We start from the raw sequence: 18,663 nt of genomic DNA, 5'->3' as shown, positions 1-18,663 counted from the left end.
GAGTTGGACAGGCATCTAGGGACTCCTTCCCACCAAAGCAGCTGTGACTCTGTCATGGGAAAAATGGACCAGGAACTCCAGTGCAGAGCAGGGAGAGGCTCCAAAGGTAAAGAGGACCCCAGCCAGTTAACTTACGGGGTAAGACCCAGGGGACCCTGGAGAACAAAGCATGAAGGCTTTCAGGTCAACAAGTTCCCTCCCCCAAGACCCCTACAAGTCTTAAAGTGGGTCCTGAGTGCCCTGGGGAAAGAAGCAGGGCTCCTAATCAGTCTCCCTCTCTCCCAGTTTGACTGAGGACTCTGAAAATGTATCCCCCCACCCCAGAATGGAACCCAGCAGGGGAGAATTCAGAGAGAGAGATCCTCGAGACGGCTTTAGGCACAAAAGGCTTCACCAAAGCCACAGCAGAGCTTCTACACTCCAAACGTGCCCAAAAAGAGCTGAAAAAACAGAAAATCCAGAAAGTACAAATCTTCTGACTCTTGCCCCTCCTCCTCTTCCGAAGGCGAGCTGTCGAGGGCTGAAACCAAACAGGTTTGGAAAAAAAGAGAGAGATTCCACACTGTGCAGTAAGGTTGTCTCCGTGATTCAAATTCAACCTGATACAGCTGTAGCATTCCTAGCAAGGGCAGAGCAGGGTGCTTATTTCTTCAGAAGGGGAAATATGCCTGAAGAAGCCCCCGGGTAGAAAGATGAAGGCCACTCTCTAAAAGGCTGCCTCTGTCACCCTCAGGGCATCCCTAATAGCTACCTGCCTTGCAAGAGCATCTCTCTCCTGGATGGAAGATCTCAGAGCCCTTAATGACAGAGATCACCCTGACATTGGTTCCATTTTAAAGAAGGTTTCAGAGTAACAGCCGTGTTAGTCTGTATTCGCAAAAAGAAAAGGAGTACTTGTGGCACCTTAGAGACTAACCAATTTATTTGAGCATGAGCTTTCGTGAGCTACAGCTCACTTCATCGGATGCATACTGTGGAAACTGTAGAAGACATTATATACACAGAGACCATGAAACAATACCTCCTCCCACCCCACTCTCCTGCTGGTAATAGCTTATCTAAAGTGATCATCAAGTTGGGCCATTTCCAGCACAAATCCAGGTTTTCTCACCCTCTGCCCCCCCCCCACAAACTCACTCTCCTGCTGGTAATAGCCCATCCAAAGTGACCACTCTCTTCACAATGTGTATGATAATCAAGGTGGGCCATTTCCTGCAGAAATCCAGGTTCTCTCACCCCCTCATCCCCCTCCAAAAACCACACACACAAACTCACTCTCCTGCTGGTAATAACCTATCCAAAGTGACCACTCTCCTTACAATGTGCATGAAAATCAAGGTGGGCCATTTCCAGCACAAATACAGGTTCTCACCCCCCCCTTCCCAAAAAACACACACACACAAACTCACTCTCCTGCTGGTAATAGCTTATCCAAAGTGACCACTCTCCCTACAATGTGCATGATAATCAAGGTGGGCCATTTCCAGCACAAATCCAGGTTTTCTCACCCCCCCCCCCCAACACACACACAAACTCACTCTCCTGCTGGCAATAGCTCATCCAAACTGACCACTCTCCCCACAATGTGCATGACAATCAAGGTGGGCCATTTCCAGCATAAATCCAAGTTTAACCAGAACGTCGGGGGGGGGGGGGGTAGGAAAAAACAAGGGGAAATAGGCTACCTTGCATAATGACTTAGCCACTCCCAGTCTCTATTTAAGCCTAAATTAATAGTATCCAATTTGCAAATGAATTCCAATTCAGCAGTTTCTCGCTGGAGTCTGGATTTGAAGTTTTTTTTTTTGTAAGATAGCAACCTTCATGTCTGTTATTGCGTGACCAGAGAGATTGACGTGTTCTCCAACTGGTTTATGAATGTTATAATTCTTGACATCTGATTTGTGTCCATTTATTCTTTTACGTAGAGACTGTCCAGTTTGACCAATGTACATGGCAGAGGGGCATTGCTGGCACATGATGGCATATATCACATTGGTGGATGTGCAGGTGAATGAGCCTCTGATAGTGTTGCTGATGTTATTAGGCCCTGTGATGGTGTCCCCTGAATAGATATGTGGGCACAGTTGGCAACAGGCTTTGTTGCAAGGATAGGTTCCTGGGTTAGTGGTTCTGTTGTGTGGTATGTGGTTGTTGGTGAGTATTTGCTTCAGGTTGGGGGGCTGTTTGTAGGCAAGGACTGGCCTGTCTCCCAAGATTTGTGAGAGTGTTGGGTCATCCTTCAGGATAGGTTGTAGATCCTTAATAATGCGTTGGAGGGGTTTTAGTTGGGGGCTGAAGGTGACGACTAGTGGCGTTCTGTTATTTTCTTTGTTAGGCCTGTCCTGTAGTAGGTGACTTCTGGGAACTCTTCTGGCTCTATCAGTCTGTTTCTTCACTTCCGCAGGTGGGTATTGTAGTTGTAAGAATGCTTGATAGAGATCTTGTAGGTGTTTGTCTCTGTCTGAGGGGTTGGAGCAAATGCGGTTGTATCGCAGAGCTTGGCTGTAGACGATGGATCGTGTGGTATGGTCAGGGTGAAAGCTGGAGGCATGTAGGTAGGAATAGCGGTCAGTAGGTTTCCGGTATAGGGTGGTGTTTATGTGACCATTGTTTATTAGCACTATAGTGTCCAGGAAGTGGATCTCGTGTGTGGACTGGACCAGGCTGAGGTTGATGGTGGGATGGAAATTGTTGAAATCATGGTGGAATTCCTCAAGGGCTTCTTTTCCATGGGTCCAGATGATGAAGATGTCATCAATATAGCGCAAGTAGAGTAGGGGCGTTAGGGAACGAGAGCTGAGGAAGCGTTGTTCTAAATCAGCCATAAAAATGTTGGCATACTGTGGGGCCATGCGGGTACCCATAGCAGTGCCGCTGATCTGAAGGTATACATTGTCCCCAAATGTAAAATAGTTATGGATAAGGACAAAGTCACAAAGTTCAGCCACCAGGTTAGCCGTGACATTATCGGGGATAGTGTTCTTGACGGCTTGTAGTCCATCTTTGTGTGGAATGTTGGTGTAGAGGGCTTCTGCATCCATAGTGGCCAGGATGGTGTTATCAGGAAGATCACCGATGGATTGTAGTTTCCTCAGGAAGTCAGTGGTGTCTCGAAGGTAGCTGGGCGTGCTGGTAGCGTAGGGCCTGAGGAGGGAGTCTACATAGCCAGACAATCCTGCTGTCAGGGTGCCAATGCCTGAGATAATGGGGCGCCCAGGATTTCCAGGTTTATGGATCTTGGGTAGTAGATAGAATATCCCAGGTCGGGGTTCCAGGGGTGTGTCTGTGCGGATTTGATCTTGTGCTTTTTCAGGAAGTTTCTTGAGCAAATGCTGTAGTTGCTTTTGGTAACTCTCAGTGGGATCAGAGGGTAATGGCTTGTAGAAAGGGTGTTGGAGAGCTGCCGAGCAGCCTCTTGCTCATATTCCGACCTATTCATGATGACAACAGCACCTCCTTTGTCAGCCTTTTTGATTATGATGTCAGAGTTGTTTCTGAGGCTGTGGATGGCATTGTGTTCCGTTTTAAAGAAGGGCTTCCTAGCAACAGCATTTGTAGCTGATGCTTCAATGGATGTAATGAAGTCCTCAGTCCAAGCCAGGATTTTCAGGTCTGTAGCCAGATGCTACTTATGGCTCCAACCCTGGAAAGTGACTACCCACTCTAAGCAGGTCCTGTGCTCGGCCAAGTTCACAGGCTCTCTCTTTTTTGGAAAAAAGCTGGATAAGATGGTGATTAACAGTGCTGCAAAATCCAAACATTAACTTTCTTTCATTAGTAAATGCCCTCAGAAAAGAATATAGACTGGCCTTCAGACAGAGGTGCTCCTTTCAGTGTTTGTCATCACAGAGTTACCAACAAATGGACAAAAGATTCCCCAAAGGAAAACAGTAGAACCGAGTTTGAGGGGAAATCCAGAGTGATCTCAGCCTCCTTGCAAACCCACTTTGACAAAGATTGCATGTAGACTCTGCCCAGAACTGAGACTAGGGACTAGGGGACAAAATTTCCCATTTCCTGGAGGAATGGTTTACATTGGCCACAGACAAGTGAGTCGGGGTATAGTAAGAGAGGGCTATTTCCTCAAGCTACAGGCTCCACCCCATCCATTCTTCATCCAGTTTCCCATTTCCAGCAATCCCTTAAAGCACAATTTGATTCAGAACGAAGTATCTCATCTTTCAGATATGGGAATGCTAGAGTGTGTACCCTCTCGGGGTTCTACGCAATCTGTTTCATTTTGCAGAAATGCACAGAGGGTATCCAAGCCGTTTTGGACCTCAAAAGGCTCAGCAAGTGAATGAAGAGAACAAGATTTTGGATGGAGACTCTGGCCTCTATTGTGTCATCCCTGGTGCGGGGAGACTTCCTGACTTCAGTGGATCTAGGACAGGGGAGGGCAAACTACAGCCTGTGGGCCAGATCCGGCCTGTCAGGGCTTTCAGTCCGGCTTGCAGGATTGCCAGCCCCATGGCGCAGCGTGGCTAAGGCAGGCTCCCTGCTTGCCCTGGCCCCACGCCGCTCCCGGAAGTGGCCGGCACCATGTCCCTGCTGCCTCTGTGGGGGGGTAGAGGGCTCTGTGCACTGCCTGCAGGCACCGCCCCCTGCAGCTCCCATTGGCCGGGAACCACAGCCAATGGGAGCTTTGGGGGTGGTACCCACAGGCGAGGGCAGTGCATGGCAGAACCCCACCCCCAGGAGCCATTGCCGGACATGCTGGACACTTCCGGGAACAGTGCGAGGCCAGAGCAGTCAGGGAGCCTGCCTCAGCCCCGCTGCACGCCGCTGCCACCCCAGAGCCACTCAAAGTAAGCGGCGCCAGGCCAGAGCCCACACCCCAAACCCTTCCTGCACCCCGCACCCCAACTCCCTGTCCTGAGCCCCCTCCTGCACCCAACTCCCTGCCACACCTCTCCTGCACCCCAACCCGCTGCCCTGAGCCGCCTCCTGCACCCCAACCCCTTGCCCTGAGCCCCTTCCTGCACACCGCACTCCCTCCTGTGCCCCAACCCCCCGTCCCAGCTCTATATTCATGGCACTGCATACAATTTCCCTACCCAGATGTGGCCCTCAGGCCAAAAAGTTTGTCCACCCCGATCTAGGAGGTGCCACCACAGACTTCTGAGGTTTCCCTATGTCAGGAAACATAATCAGTACCCAGCACTCCCGTTCAGTCTGTTCTCGGCCCTCAGGGTTTTTCAAAGATGGCAATCATAGCCAGATGCAGCTCACAGGGAGCCCACCTGGATGACATCCTGATCGGAGCTCCATCAGAGTGAGCAGCTCACAGAGCCTTGTTCAGATGTTGTGGCTCCTGCTGGCTCAGTTTCATTATCAATGTCCAGAAAAGTTTATTGATTCCATCCACCAGAATTACTCATCTGGGGGGTGGAAATAGGCACCTCGCTATGAAAACTCTACCCATCATTAGAAAGATTCCAGAAAATCCAAGATGTTATCGGCTTCAGAGCCACAGAAAACCTCCCATAGCACTGTGCCTTGAACAGGTAGGCCTTCTGGTGGTGTATATAGGATCACTCCATGGCCACAGTCATGCATCAGGTGCGTTCAAGCCTTCATCCTAAAAGTGTGGGACCATTCCTTGGAACACATGAATTATCATGAATGGATTCCAGTATAGGGGCTCAACTCCCTACAATGGATGTCAGCTCAGGACATTGTCCACAAAGGATGCTCTTCTGCTTTCCAACCAACTCCAGCCTGGAGAGTTTGGTAGCACGTTTGCAGACCCAAACAGCTCAGGGCCTCTGGAGCCCCAAGGAAACGGCTCATGGCATAAACCTTCTAGAGCTGAGAGTGGTCAAGCTGTTTCTGCAGTAGTTCCAGACCACTGTAGAGGAGAACCATGTCCTGATTCAGTCAGACAGCACAACTGCAGTTGCATATTTAAACCAAGGGGAACCAAGGAACCTGGCACTACACACGAAAGCAGTAGAAATAATGAGGTGGGTGGAGCAATTTCTCCTTTCCTTCAGAGCATTCCACATAAAAGGGGATGCGAACCAAAAGGCAGGCTAGCTCAGTGGGCTCATGGTTGTCAACTCCGAGTGGTGTCTGAATAGGAGGTTTCTGATCTCAGAGTTCAGATGTTTGGCCTCCATTCAACTGACCCATTGACGAATCATATGAACTCAGAGCCCGTAACACTTCACCAGGGAGTCAGACCCCAGATCCATGGCGTGATGCTTGTCCCACAGTTGGCTGCCGAGTCTATTCTATGTGTTTCTACCCTTTCCACAACTGGGGAGGGTGGTCCAGAAAATAAAACAAGAACAGGCAGTGATAATACTGATAACACCACATTGGCAGAGGAGACCTTGGTGTTCAAACCTGATATTGCTGAAACTGGAGCCTCGTCTCCAACTTCTGTGGAGACTGGACATTCTCTCATAAAGTTCTCTTCTTCATCTGGGCTGGGAGCGGCCTCAACTAACAGCCTGTCTATTAAAAGGGAAGCTCTAAAAGGTCTTGGTCTGTCCTCCAGAGCCATTAAGACATTGCTTTCATTTAGGAAAGTATCAACACTAAAAGCATACTCCTCAGTCTGGTCCAGATTCAGCAACTGGTGCCAAGAGCACAGTGCAAATCCCAGAAATCCAGGAATTCCAGCCATTTTGGGTTTTCCCCAAGGAGAAAGAGGTCTCCAGCCCAATACCATTGCACATCAAGTGTCTGTTCTTAGTAGCAGGATGTTCACAGGATCCTCTGGCTCCCTGGCATACAATCTCCAGATAACAAGATTCCTTTGAGCAGTCCAATTAGCTAGACCTGCAGTCAAGCTGCTATTTTCAACATGGGACCTACCTCAAGTGTAGAGGGCTTTGACAAACTATCCCTCTGAGTCTTTGTCTTCACTGGTGCCATTTTACTTATCTATTAATACTTGTTTCTTAATAGCTGTCACGTCCACCAAGTGAGTGCCGGAGCTGGCAGCCTTTTCTATACAAGAGTCTTACTGTGTGTTCCATGAGGACAAGGCAAAGCTCAGGACACTAAAATCCTTTCTTCCTAAGATATATTCCTCCTTCCACATTTCCCAAGAGGTTGTGCTTCCTTCGTTTTGTCAAAAACCACAGCATCCAACTGAAAAAATATGGCACACCTTAGATTTTCAAAGCTCTGCTTATACCTATCTTAGCTGTATAGAATCACAAGGCGATTGGGCTCTCTCTTCGTGTCCTTCCATCCAAAATGACAGGGACTCAGAGTTTCCATGTTCTCCATTGCTAGTTGGATTAAACTATGCATTGTGGAAGCCTACCAAGCATCAGTGGTTCCTGTTCCAGAAGGGATAAAGCACACTCCATAAGATTTTGTACCACCTCGTGGGCAGAATGAGCAAGTGCGTCCACTTTGGAAATTTGCAAAGCAGCCACTTGGTCTACAGCTAATACCTTTGGGTATGTCTATGCTATGAAATTAGGTTGATTTTATAGAAGTCGATGTTTAGAAATTGATTTTTTACAGTCTATTGCATACGTCCCCACAAAGCGCATTAAGTTGGCGAAGTGCGTCCTCACTACCATGGCTAGCATCGACTTACGGAGCGGTGCACTGTGGGTAGCTATCCCACAGTTCCCGCAGTCTCTGCTGCCCATTGGAGTTCTGGGTTAAGCTCCCAATGCCTGATGGGGCAAAAACATTGTCATGGGTGGTTTTGGGTACATGTCGTCAGTCGCCCCTCTCTCTGTGAAAGCAAAGGCAGACAATCATTTCGCGCCTCTTTTCCTGGGTTACCCGTGCAGACGCCATACCACGGCAAGCATGGAGCCCACTCAGCTCACCATCACCACTGCTGTTGTGGGCAAGTCTACTGTCGGGGCTGCTGTGATCCAAGTAGCCAGTGCAATCGTTGACATTCTGTTATCAAGGGTAGTGACTCTGGGAAATGTGCGGGCCTTTTTAGATTTCAAGCCTAGATTAGATTAGAGGCCTAGACCGTTCATTCCCATATGCTAGATTCCCCCGTGCTGCAATGGGTGTTGTCCTGTCTCACGGGACCCCCCTTTGAACCCCTGGCCACATGTTCCTGGTCTTACCTCTCACGGAAAGTAGCATTCCTTGTAGCAATCACGTCGACCCAATGTGTCTTGGCGCTCAGGGCCTTGTGCTCAGAACCCCCATATACGATCTTCCACAGGGATAAAGTCCAGTTTCGCTCACATCCCGCATTCCTCCTGAAGGTGCTCTCCGCCTTCCATATGGAGCAGGACATTTTTCTTCCAGTGCTCTGTCCTAAGCCCCATTCCTCCAACAAGGAACGCCGCCTTCACACGCTCCATGTGTGCAGAGTGCTGGCCTTTTATCTGGATCGGACCAAGCCCTTCCGGAAATCCTCGCAACTGTTGGTGCCTCTGCTGAGCGTAAGAAGGGGCAACCCATTTCCACCCCGCGCCTTTCTCGCTGGATTACCCCATGCATACGCACATGCTACGATCTGGCAGGGGTTTCCCCACCACCGATAGTCAGGACACACTCTACGAAAGCTCAGACCTCGGTGGCAGCCTATGTAGCCCATGTCCCTATCCAAGACACATGTAGGGCTGCCACTTGGTCCTCAGTCCACATGTTTATTTCGCCTTATGCAATCGTCTCCCAAACTAGAGATGACGCCGGGTTGGGCAGGGCGGTAGTGCGTCCCAGGAACTCATAAGCTCTTACCCACCTCCAACAGATATAATTTGGAGTCACCTACTGTGGAATACACATGAATAATCACTCAAAGAAGAAAGGACAGTTACCTGTCCCGTAACTGGCGTTCTTTGAGTTGTGTTGCTCAGGTGTATGCCACATCCCGCCCTCCTTCCCCTCTGTCGGAGTTGTCCAGCAAGAAGGAACCGAGGGTGGGGGGGAGTGCGCAGCTCCCTTTATAGCGTGATAAAGGTGCCACTCCAGGAGTCGCAGCGGTGCTCCCCCCATATGGGTACTGCTAAGGGAAAAACTTCCGGCACCAGTGCATGTGGCAAGCGTGCACACCTACTGTGGAATACACCTGAGCAACACATCTTGAAGAACGCCTGTTACGGAACAGGTAACTGTCCTATCTTCTCCCACATGAGCTGCCCAATTCCAAAATCAACTATAGGCTGAGCAAGTGTAGAATGGTGGTAGAATGTGCCTTTGGACATTTAAAAGCTCGCTGGCGCTGTTTGCTGACTAGGTCAGACCTCAGCGCAACCAACATTCCCATTGTTATTGCTGCTTGCTGTGTGCTCCATGATATCTGAGAGAGTCAGGGGGAGACATTTATGGCGGGGTGAGAGGCTGAGGCAAATCGCCTGGCGTCCGATTTTGAGCAGCCAGACACCAGGGCGATTAGAAGAGCACAGTAAGGCTCACAGCGCATCAGAGCGGCTTTGAAAACCAGTTTCATGACTGGCCAGGCTTCGGTGTGATAGTTGTGTGTGTTTCTCCTTGATGCAAACCCACCCCCTTTGTTGATTTTAATTCCCTGTAAGACAGCCACCCTCCCCCCTTCGAAATAAAGTAACTATTGTTTTGAAACCATGCATTCTTTCTTTATTAATGTAAAAAAAAAAGGGAGAGATAATGGACAAGGTAGCCCGGGTGGGGTGGGGGAGGAGGGAAGGACAAGGCCACATTGTTTATTGTAGTCACACTAACAACAAACTGTTTGAATGATTGCTTGGGCCATCCTCTGGAGTGGAGTGGCTGGGTGCCCGGAGCGCGCCCCCCCCCCCCCCCCCGCCCCAAGTTCTTGGGCATCTGGGTGAGTTGGATATGGAACTTGGGGAGGAGGGCAGGCAGTTATACAGTGGGTGCAGCGGGGCTCTGTGCTCTTGTTGGCTTTCCTGCAGCTCCAACAGACATTTCATCATGTCCGTTTGCTCCCCCAACAGATGTTTCATTATGTCCGTTTGCTCCCCCATTAGCCTCAGCATTGCGTCCTGCCTCCGCTCTTCGCTCTCACTGAATTCTTTCCTGGCCTCTGCAACTGAATGCCTCCATGCATTAAGCTGTGCCCTATCAGTGCAGGAGCCCATGAGCTCAGAAAACATGTCATCGCGAGTGTGTTTTTTTTTTTTTTTTGCCTTCTAATCTGCAATAATCTCAGGGATGGAGATGATAGGGGGAGCGTAGAAATATTCTCCACTTTACAATTCTGGGTGAACTGAGTGGTCACCTGTGCTGCTGAGTTCGCCACGCTGACCAAACAGGAAATGAAATTCAAAAGTTCCCCGGGGTTTTTCCTGTGTACCTGGCTAGTGCATCGGAGTTCAAAGTGCTGTCTAGAGCGGTCACAATGAAGCATTCTGGGATAGCTCCCGGAGGCCAATACCGTCGATTTGCGTCTGCACTACCCCAAATTCAACCCAGCAAGGTCGATTTTAGCACTACTCCCCTCGTCGGGGAGGAGTACAGAAGTGGCTTTTAAGAGCGCTTTAGGTCAACAGAACGGGGTTGGTTGTGTGGATGCAGTCATTTTTAAATTGACCTAACACAGCTGAATTTGACCTAACCCCGTCGTGTAGACCAGGCCTTCGTTAAGCACTATAAGATGGACTTCTTGTCCTCCGCAGAAGCTGCCTTTGGCAGGAATGTGCTGCAGGCAGTGGCCCAGAAATGATGTTTGTTTTACCAAAAATGGAGGGATACTTTCTTCTTTCCTTACCTACTAACTTTTTTCATAACCTTCCCTACATCTGTTCACTGCTCATTACTTCCCAGATGTCCAGAACTGTACGTGATGCTGGGCTGCAGAATGGAAAATTTCTTACTGTTAATTTCCATTCTGCTAGCAGTATCTCCAACAATTCTCCCCACCCTAGATGGCTCATGAGTCAAAAGTCGGATCACCACCATACAACCTTTTTTTTTCTTTGCCTAATGTACATAGTTATTTCATTACTTCAGGAGTATTTGTTAATAGTGTTGTGCAAGTTTTTCAACTTTGAAATAACTCATCCGGCAGCAAGTAGGAGCAGAGGGGGCATGGCCAGTGTGCATAGCACCTAAATGTTGATCTGCTTCCATGAGCTGCAGAGTGGAGGGGAGCAACCCAAACATCCTGAGTTGTGGGAGATGCAGCTAGAAGAAGGGATATTATTGGTAAGACACTTTCCATTCTCTTGGAAATTAATGTTTTTTCTATCCATTTTTCAAATTATATTAATATTACAAGAGGGTAAGTTATGACTTATTGCATGAAGGCTTTGATTAAAAGTGGATTTGAGTCTCTTGAAATATGTATTAAAGGTAGCAGTTAAAAGATGTTTGAGGTATTATAGGTGAAACATTCATGACACCCCTATTTCAAGTTTTTGTAGGACTTTTTGTTCTAAAACCTTGTTTTCAGATACTTATAACTACTCATTTTTCACCTTTTGGACTGAAATTTTACAAGTTTCTTCCCTGCTTAAGAAGTTTTTTTTTGTTTTGAGGGACAGGAGTACAGCGGTTCATTGTGAGAATAAGAGTGGGGGAGAGACCAGATTTTTTTAAATTAAGTATTCTAATAGTGAAATACTTGAGTATAAAGTTTAAATTTTTCAGGAAAATTGTCATTACCAGGAAATGCCTTTGATTATTCTGGTAAAAATTAGTTTTGTTTTCACAAACTTATTACACAGGAACTGTTACCTGGACAAAGCAAGCTTAAAAGAACATTGTTTGAAGTAAAACTTTTGAAGATTTTTTTTACACAGATTGTGGAAAATATATCCTAAATTTATAAACCAGAATATTTTAAAGAGAAAGTATAGCATCTTTGGACACACACAAATTTGTCTAACCTTCTGAGTGATGTTCAGTAATAATTCTACTTTGTACTATGTAGGTGTTTTTCATCTGTAGATCTAAAAGTGTGTCACAAAGGTAGGTAAGCATTATTGTTCCCATATGTAAAAAATGGGGATACACTCCTGGTGACTTGCCTAAGATCAAACACCCACTCAGTACCAAGGCTGGGAACAAACCCAAGGTTGTTTTATTTCCAGTCTTGTGCTCTGTTCTGAACTAAAGTTATTTTTACAAGAATGAGTATGAAGAGAAATATGTACTGAAATAAATCGAAGCCCTATCTGAAACTCTTACCTTGTACTATAGGTGTGGCTGCTGCTAAGGATCAAGATATAGGAACTACAAATCTCCATATTGAAGTTTCTGATGTAGTGAACATCCTTGCCTATGTGGGCATAGCAAAAGGAAATGGAGTACTCTCAAAAGCAGGTAAAGAAAGTTGATTTGTATTATACAGAAATAGATTGAATAACAACTCACTTAAAAGTTTGGGTAAGTATTTCGATAGGCACTTTTTAAATTGACACATGAAGTTTAATTCATTGTTTTAAAGTATTTGTAATGTATAAATGAAACATACCTTTAACTGCATGCATATTGCTCACAGAGGTAATTTATACACCGTGAATTCTTGTACCTAAATATACTGTGGCTTAAAAATTATCACTTTCTTTGTCGTACTCTTTCACCTCTTTCTTGCCATTACCTACATATTAATGTCCCTGTTTGTAGCGGTGATGGCAGAGCAAATGCAGAGCAGGATAAAGAATTCCCTTATGAAGCACCTCTAGCTCTTACAGCAGCTCCAGTGTGATGTTTACCAAACACCTCAGGATCACCCTGAATCCCCCTATCACAGTGTTTGCTGTGTTGAGTTTAGCGCTAAACAACTACATTCTGGGCCAGAGAGTCTGAAGTGGTATAGTGGAGCTGAAATAAGACTACCTTTAATTTTGCTTTATTTACTTTTATGTGCACCAGCATAGCTGTAGAAATAGACAAGAGATTCTTGACTTACTGTGCAGAAGAATGGACACAAAATTGTTTTTGTTGGTTCCCTAAGACTGAATTTTAAATATTTTGATTACAGCAATGTTCTCTTATTTCAAAAAGAATTCTTTCCATCAGATTTTAACAATGTTAAATTAGATTCATATCTGAGTATAAATTGTTTTAAAGGTTTTTACATAATTTATGTTTTGTTTTCTAATTACACAAAATAGGTGAAAAAAAATAGTTTCTGAGGGTTTTCTGTAGTATTTAGAAAATGTAATAGTCTCATTATTTAGTCAGTCTGCCACAGGAAATGTAAAAAGAAAAGAAGAAATATTTCCGCTTTCCACTGCCTGGTTTGAGAGTCTATTTGTCAATTCTTAGGAGTATTAAAGAAGTTTGAAGAAGAAGATTTGGATGACCTTTTAAGGAAAAGATTGAAAGACTCAAGTGAATTACCTGGGGCTTTGTGGCACATTTATGCTGGCAAAGATGTTGACAAGATAAGAGAATTTCTGCAAAAGGTTAGATTTATATCAAATAGATATTTATTTTATAGACCTGAATAATCAGACTTTTCAAAATTACTATTATATCTTTAAAAAAAGAAAACATACTGCAGATACCTTGTTTGAAATGCCCCATTCCCTAAGCATCCGTTGCTGCGTGGGATATTCTTGGTGAACAAGCAAACTTCTCTGATCTTCTATACCAGTCCAAATGGTTTAGGTACAGTTTCTCTCAACCGATCAATGGAGACAGAACACAAAGACTTTTGATGATATCATACCCTCACACACAAGGTTGTAGTCATCTCAGCCTTCAGTTGTTGCCAGACTCCAACTCAATTTAACATTGACAGATCTTTCTGTCTGAAGAGCAGAAAAGCTTCGGATTCAGAAGGGATGAGTTAGGGAAGGATTCTTCTCTCAGGGAGTCCTGATAAAGTAAGAAGATCCATAAAGAAACCCATTTTCCACATCCACACACAAGAGTTTTGACCCCAGTAGGGTAGAAGGGGATTCAGGGGTATCTAGCCAAATGAATACCCCTTGAACTCAGCAGCCCCCCTCCAGGGCAATAGCTCCAGGACAAGGGAAGGAGGTAGAGGTTAAGTGCAATTTCAGCTCTACTTTAAGGAGGGACAGATAACATAGCAGGAGCTGTCCTCAAGCCTTGGCAATCATCATCCTCTAGCATGATATGCAGCTCAAGCCAACCTGGGACTCAAAGCCCTTCCCTCCCTCCCTCTCCAGGGGCAAAAGCAGCAGAGGTGCTCCATGAGAAAATTCTCCCTCCATTGCGGAACAGAACGCAAGGAAAGTGCAGGGAGTGCTCAGCAGTAGTAACCCTGAGAACTGGTCCCAGAGTGGTCTGGGAGCAGAGAGGAAAAGTTAATTCAGCTTTTCTGGCTGCTCTTTTAAAATGCAGCGCACCAGCTACCGTGGAAAATGCCAAGGGGCTCAAAGACTCCTAGCCTGCTGGTGTGCTGCCTGCAGACTCTCACCAAAACTGGTCAGATCAGAACCCTCAAGTTCTCTGAGGAGAAGGAAGAGTAGAATAGGGGGCAAAGAGCTCAACCATCTTCTAAGCTCCTCCTGAGTAGAGAAGGGAGAACAAAGTAAAGGAGGCCATATGCTCTCACTGACCAAGTCCAGTTCACATTTCAAATAGGTCCCCCCTCATTGTATATAGACATTTTGGAATGGAATCCTCTCCAGCTATCACTAGGAGCAGGACCTAATTTCCAACTTTCTCTTCCTATTCTAGGAGTGGGCCCCAACCTACCCATTCTAGAAACTACAGTTTAGACTTAATCAAGTTTTTAAACGGTCTTCTCCAAACTTTAAGAGCAAGGAGAGAGAGAGAGATGAAGGGAATACAAAGCATGCTCCCCATCATAGACTGGAAATAAAGACTCACTGGCTACTGAGTACCACTTAGAGAATATCAGCCCAGCCAGACACTCACCAGTACGTGATGCCCTACCCAAGGAGGATGATGACTATCAGTGGAGTAATAGAGATGAGAAGGAGGAAACAGTGGGTGAGGTTGAAAAAGGGAGGCTGTAGAGGACCAGATCATTCTGGACCCCCTATCTAAAGAGAAGGCCAGACTCTGCATATTTAAGGAGAAGGATTCATTTGTCAGGGATCTTATATATGCTATTATAGAGACCTACAGGTGCTGTTAATCCTCCCTCATGTCAAAGAAAAGATCAGCAGTGAGTGGTGCATCCTGCACAGGAAACTGGCTTCTGTCCTGGCATTAAAGGTGCTTTAGCCTCTCAGAGCATCAGATATAGAACTGCCCACTCAGAGCCTGAGGGGTGGATGTTGCCATCTCTGGGCTGGCAAAAAGGATAATGATTTCGGTAGGAAGAGGATCCTGCTTAACAGAAAAAAATGGGGCATTCCTGAACAGACTTTCTGAGGTTGCAGATATATTACAGGAAACTTCAATATACATAGTGTATTCTGCTCAAGTGGTTGATAAGGAGCTAGAGAAACTTAGCAGAGATCTCCAGAGTCCAAAGATGAGGATTCAGAATTTGCCAAGATGCTCCTGTTGCCGGGCTCAATTCTCTCATTCATATGGAAATCTACATATGACATAATCCAGGCAATTTGTGTAGCCATGACCACTTTAGTGGCAGGCAAGAGTGCATTGTAGCTAAAACAATAGACAGCCATTTTTTCCTTCCAATATCAGACTAGAGGCCCTGCCATTCAAAGGAGCTTTTTTCAGGGATGTGTTAGAGAAAATCCAGAATTCCTTGGCCACTTCAGAGATCCAGATTCTGCCCCACGAGAGGCCCAGATATGGGCATCAGGATCACAGTCCAAAAGGGGCATATCCAGGGAACTAGAACTACCGTCCAGAAGGAAGGGCATGATGCCACTTCAAAAAGAAGGCAAGCTTCAGATGGGTTAGCTGCTTTCATTATCAAAGAGATGATAGACACCAGGGAGTCCCTTCAAATTTTAAACAGACAGCCTTAAAGTACAGTGGTCCAGGTGCAGTCTCAGCATCAGAGCAAGGCGGAGGAGTTTCTTCCCCATTTGTGCCCAAATGACATCCAATCAATGGATGCTGGACATGGTAACTTATGGATATGTGATTGAGTTTGATGCAAGATCCTCTCACAACTTATTTCTTTTGCCCTGACTGATCAACCAACAAAGTACTTGAGGCCTTTTATTTTCTACATAAGATACAGGTCATGTCTATTGTCCTGAAAGATCAGAAGGACACAGAGATATGATCCATGTGTTTCACTGTTCCTAAAAAAATAGGGCATCTGTGTCTAGTTCTGGGCTTACAAAAGACTAGTTCCTTCTTGAGAATCTTGACTAAAGTAATTTATTCAAGAAATGAACTCTGGTGTATTCTTATTCTCCCTGGGTGTCCAGGATTCATACCTGCATTCATTAATGTTGTAGTTTCAGCAGATGTATCTGTGATTTGTTGACACAGACCAGCAATTTTAGTACCAAGCTCTCCCTATCATGTGGCTGGGATGTGGGTGGTCATGCCTAGTGGTTAGAACGGAAGTCAAGCCGGATAGTCAGAGCAGGAGTCCTGGCAAGTGGTTAGAACAGAAATCAGTAGCCAGGAATCAGAGCCCAAGGCCAGATCCCAAAGCCAGGTTTCAGAGCTGAAGTAAGAAGTCAGGAATTGGAGCTGAGGGCCAGAACTGGGTTACCTGGAGGGAGGCAACATTGGAGCAGGGCAGGAAACAAGCAGGTGAAGGAGCTATCGCAGTTGTGTGCGAATGCTGCTGCTAGGCCTAAGAGCTGGTCTGCTGACTCCTCCAGCAATTCAGGCAGTGTAGCTAATCAGGCAGCCTACTACAGGCCAGCTATGCTCATTAGATTGCCCAGAGACTGGGTCTGCTGCAGGCCCTGCTTCTAGACTGGGTCTGCTGCAGGCCATGATTCCTGACATTCCCCCATGGCCCTAATAAGAGAGTGCACATACACCCTCCCAAACTTGAATAAAGGGCTGGTTTAAGTTGAGTTAGAAGTTTCAGCCATGATGTGAGTGGAGAAAGTCTATATTTACCTGAAGAGTCCTGAGTTAAAAATAAATATGGAAACATTCCTCTGTCCCACACGGGTGCATCTTCACTAGGTTAAAAGTTGTGTTCTCAACTTGAGTTAGTTAACTCAAGTTCACTAGGATTTTACTTTGTCATACTTAAGACAAGGCAGTTTGTAGTTCTCACATGAGTTTGCAGGTTGAGTTAGAAACTGGGGGGGGCTAGATTTTATCTTGACCTGCTAACTAGTGAAACCTACAAGTTACTTAGTCTTCACTCAAATTATCTTTTACCTCAAGTTATCTAACTCAAGTTAAGAACAAACCTTTAAGGCTTCAGGAGCTAATGTATCTGGGAGCAAGATTCAACACCAAGTTAGGTACAGTGGGTCTTTCTCATGCAGGACATGATGAACGAGTTTGCAGAGCCTCAGTTCAGCAACCAAATAGCATAGTGTCTCTCTGCCAAGGAGCTCTGTGGCCAATGGCAGTGGGTCTAGGAACCTCACTTTTTTTCATGGACTGTCTTCAGTATGTTTTTCTGTTGCAGTGGAAAGCAGAGTTGAAAAATTATCTTGAAATGTCCAGGTTACACTAGGGCAGTGGTGCCCAAACTTTTTACCTCATACCCCCCTCCCTTACCCTGTCTGCGCCCTCCCCCTCCGCACCCCCTTCCCCTGGTCAGAAGTGGGGCTGTGACTTTGGGAGGGCCCCCTTCCCCCATCCGCATCGCCCCAAGGCTGAGGCCACAGCTAGGGGCAGGGGCAAGGCCAGTAGCCAGGGCCCCAGACGCGGAGCTGGTGGCGCTCCCTCCCCGCCTCCCATGAGGGCTGGCCCAGGCCATAGCCATGCCACCTGAATGTTCCTCCATGGCCCCAGCAGGGCACGCCCCACAGTTTGGAGACCTCTGCAGTAGGGTGATGACTAGCTGAGGAAAATTTCAACAAAGGATGTCTTCTGCATTCTCTAGTGTGGAACAATCAAACCACAGATGCCAGAGTAAGTGGTCTCTGATTGAAAAGTAAGTCTCTAAGCTGGAGACCAAGGTGGTGAAGTTAGGTTTTGTTTACATGTAGGAAAAGCAAGCAACTTAGCAGTGAGAATTCAGCTGGGCAATAACATGGTATACCTCATTCACCAGGGAGGCACAAGAAGGTCTGACTTTTAATTACTTGAGCCCAGAAGAACATTTGTCTTTCAGCAGTCCAGACTGCAAGAAAGATGAACACAGCTGATAGAATGAGCAGAGTGCTACTGAATCAAGGAGATGGGGAGTTAAATCCCCAGGTTTTTCTGTCTTTGCAAAAGGTGGGGCAGGCCTGAGATGAGATCTCATGGCATTTAGAGAAAGTAGAAGAGAACCAAAATATTTGAGCACATTCAAGGAAGCAGGGGCACATGAAATGAATACCATAGAAATTCCTGGAATCTTCATGCTGGTATACATTCTTCACCTGTATATGCTGGCAGTATCCCACAGAAGATTGCCAGATCTAGAGGAGTTTTCATAGTGATTATTCCAATCTAGCTGAAAAGGCTGTGGTACCCAAAAACTAGTGAACATGTCCACATCCACCCCCTCTGTCTTACTGTTAAGTGCACCAGTCCAAAGAAAGAGGGCTTTATCAGATAAAATCTCTCTGTTACAGCCAAAGAAGCCATCAACTTTAAAAATGAACTCTCGAAGTTGGAGAATCTTTGTGAGCTGGTGTGACAAAGTGTGGATAGAGATGATTGAGGCCCCAGTGCCAGCCTTCCTGTTTCCTGTATATTGGTCTAATCTTGGAGTTGAGTGCCAGTTCCATTAGAGTACACGCAACAATAATACTGGCATTCTAAGGTTTG

At 46.2% G+C, this 18,663-nt stretch overlaps 1 protein-coding gene across 3 annotated transcripts in view; it reads left to right on the top strand.

Moving 5' to 3' along the window:
• Positions 1-18,663, top strand: part of JMJD1C (jumonji domain containing 1C) — a 302,451-nt gene that overhangs the window by 270,596 nt on the left and 13,192 nt on the right. For all 3 annotated transcript variants that reach the window (XM_074958855.1, XM_074958857.1, XM_074958856.1), the window contains 2 exons: positions 12,091-12,213; positions 13,162-13,301. In XM_074958855.1, the coding sequence (XP_074814956.1) occupies positions 12,091-12,213; positions 13,162-13,301 (263 nt within the window). The remainder of the gene's footprint in view (positions 1-12,090; positions 12,214-13,161; positions 13,302-18,663) is intronic.

This window comes from Natator depressus, chromosome 7 (genome assembly GCF_965152275.1).
Source record: "Natator depressus isolate rNatDep1 chromosome 7, rNatDep2.hap1, whole genome shotgun sequence".
In the NCBI taxonomy this organism is placed as follows: domain Eukaryota; kingdom Metazoa; phylum Chordata; order Testudines; family Cheloniidae; genus Natator; species Natator depressus.
Note: the sequence above shows the minus strand (reverse complement) of the source record. Positions and strands in the feature narration are given on the sequence as shown.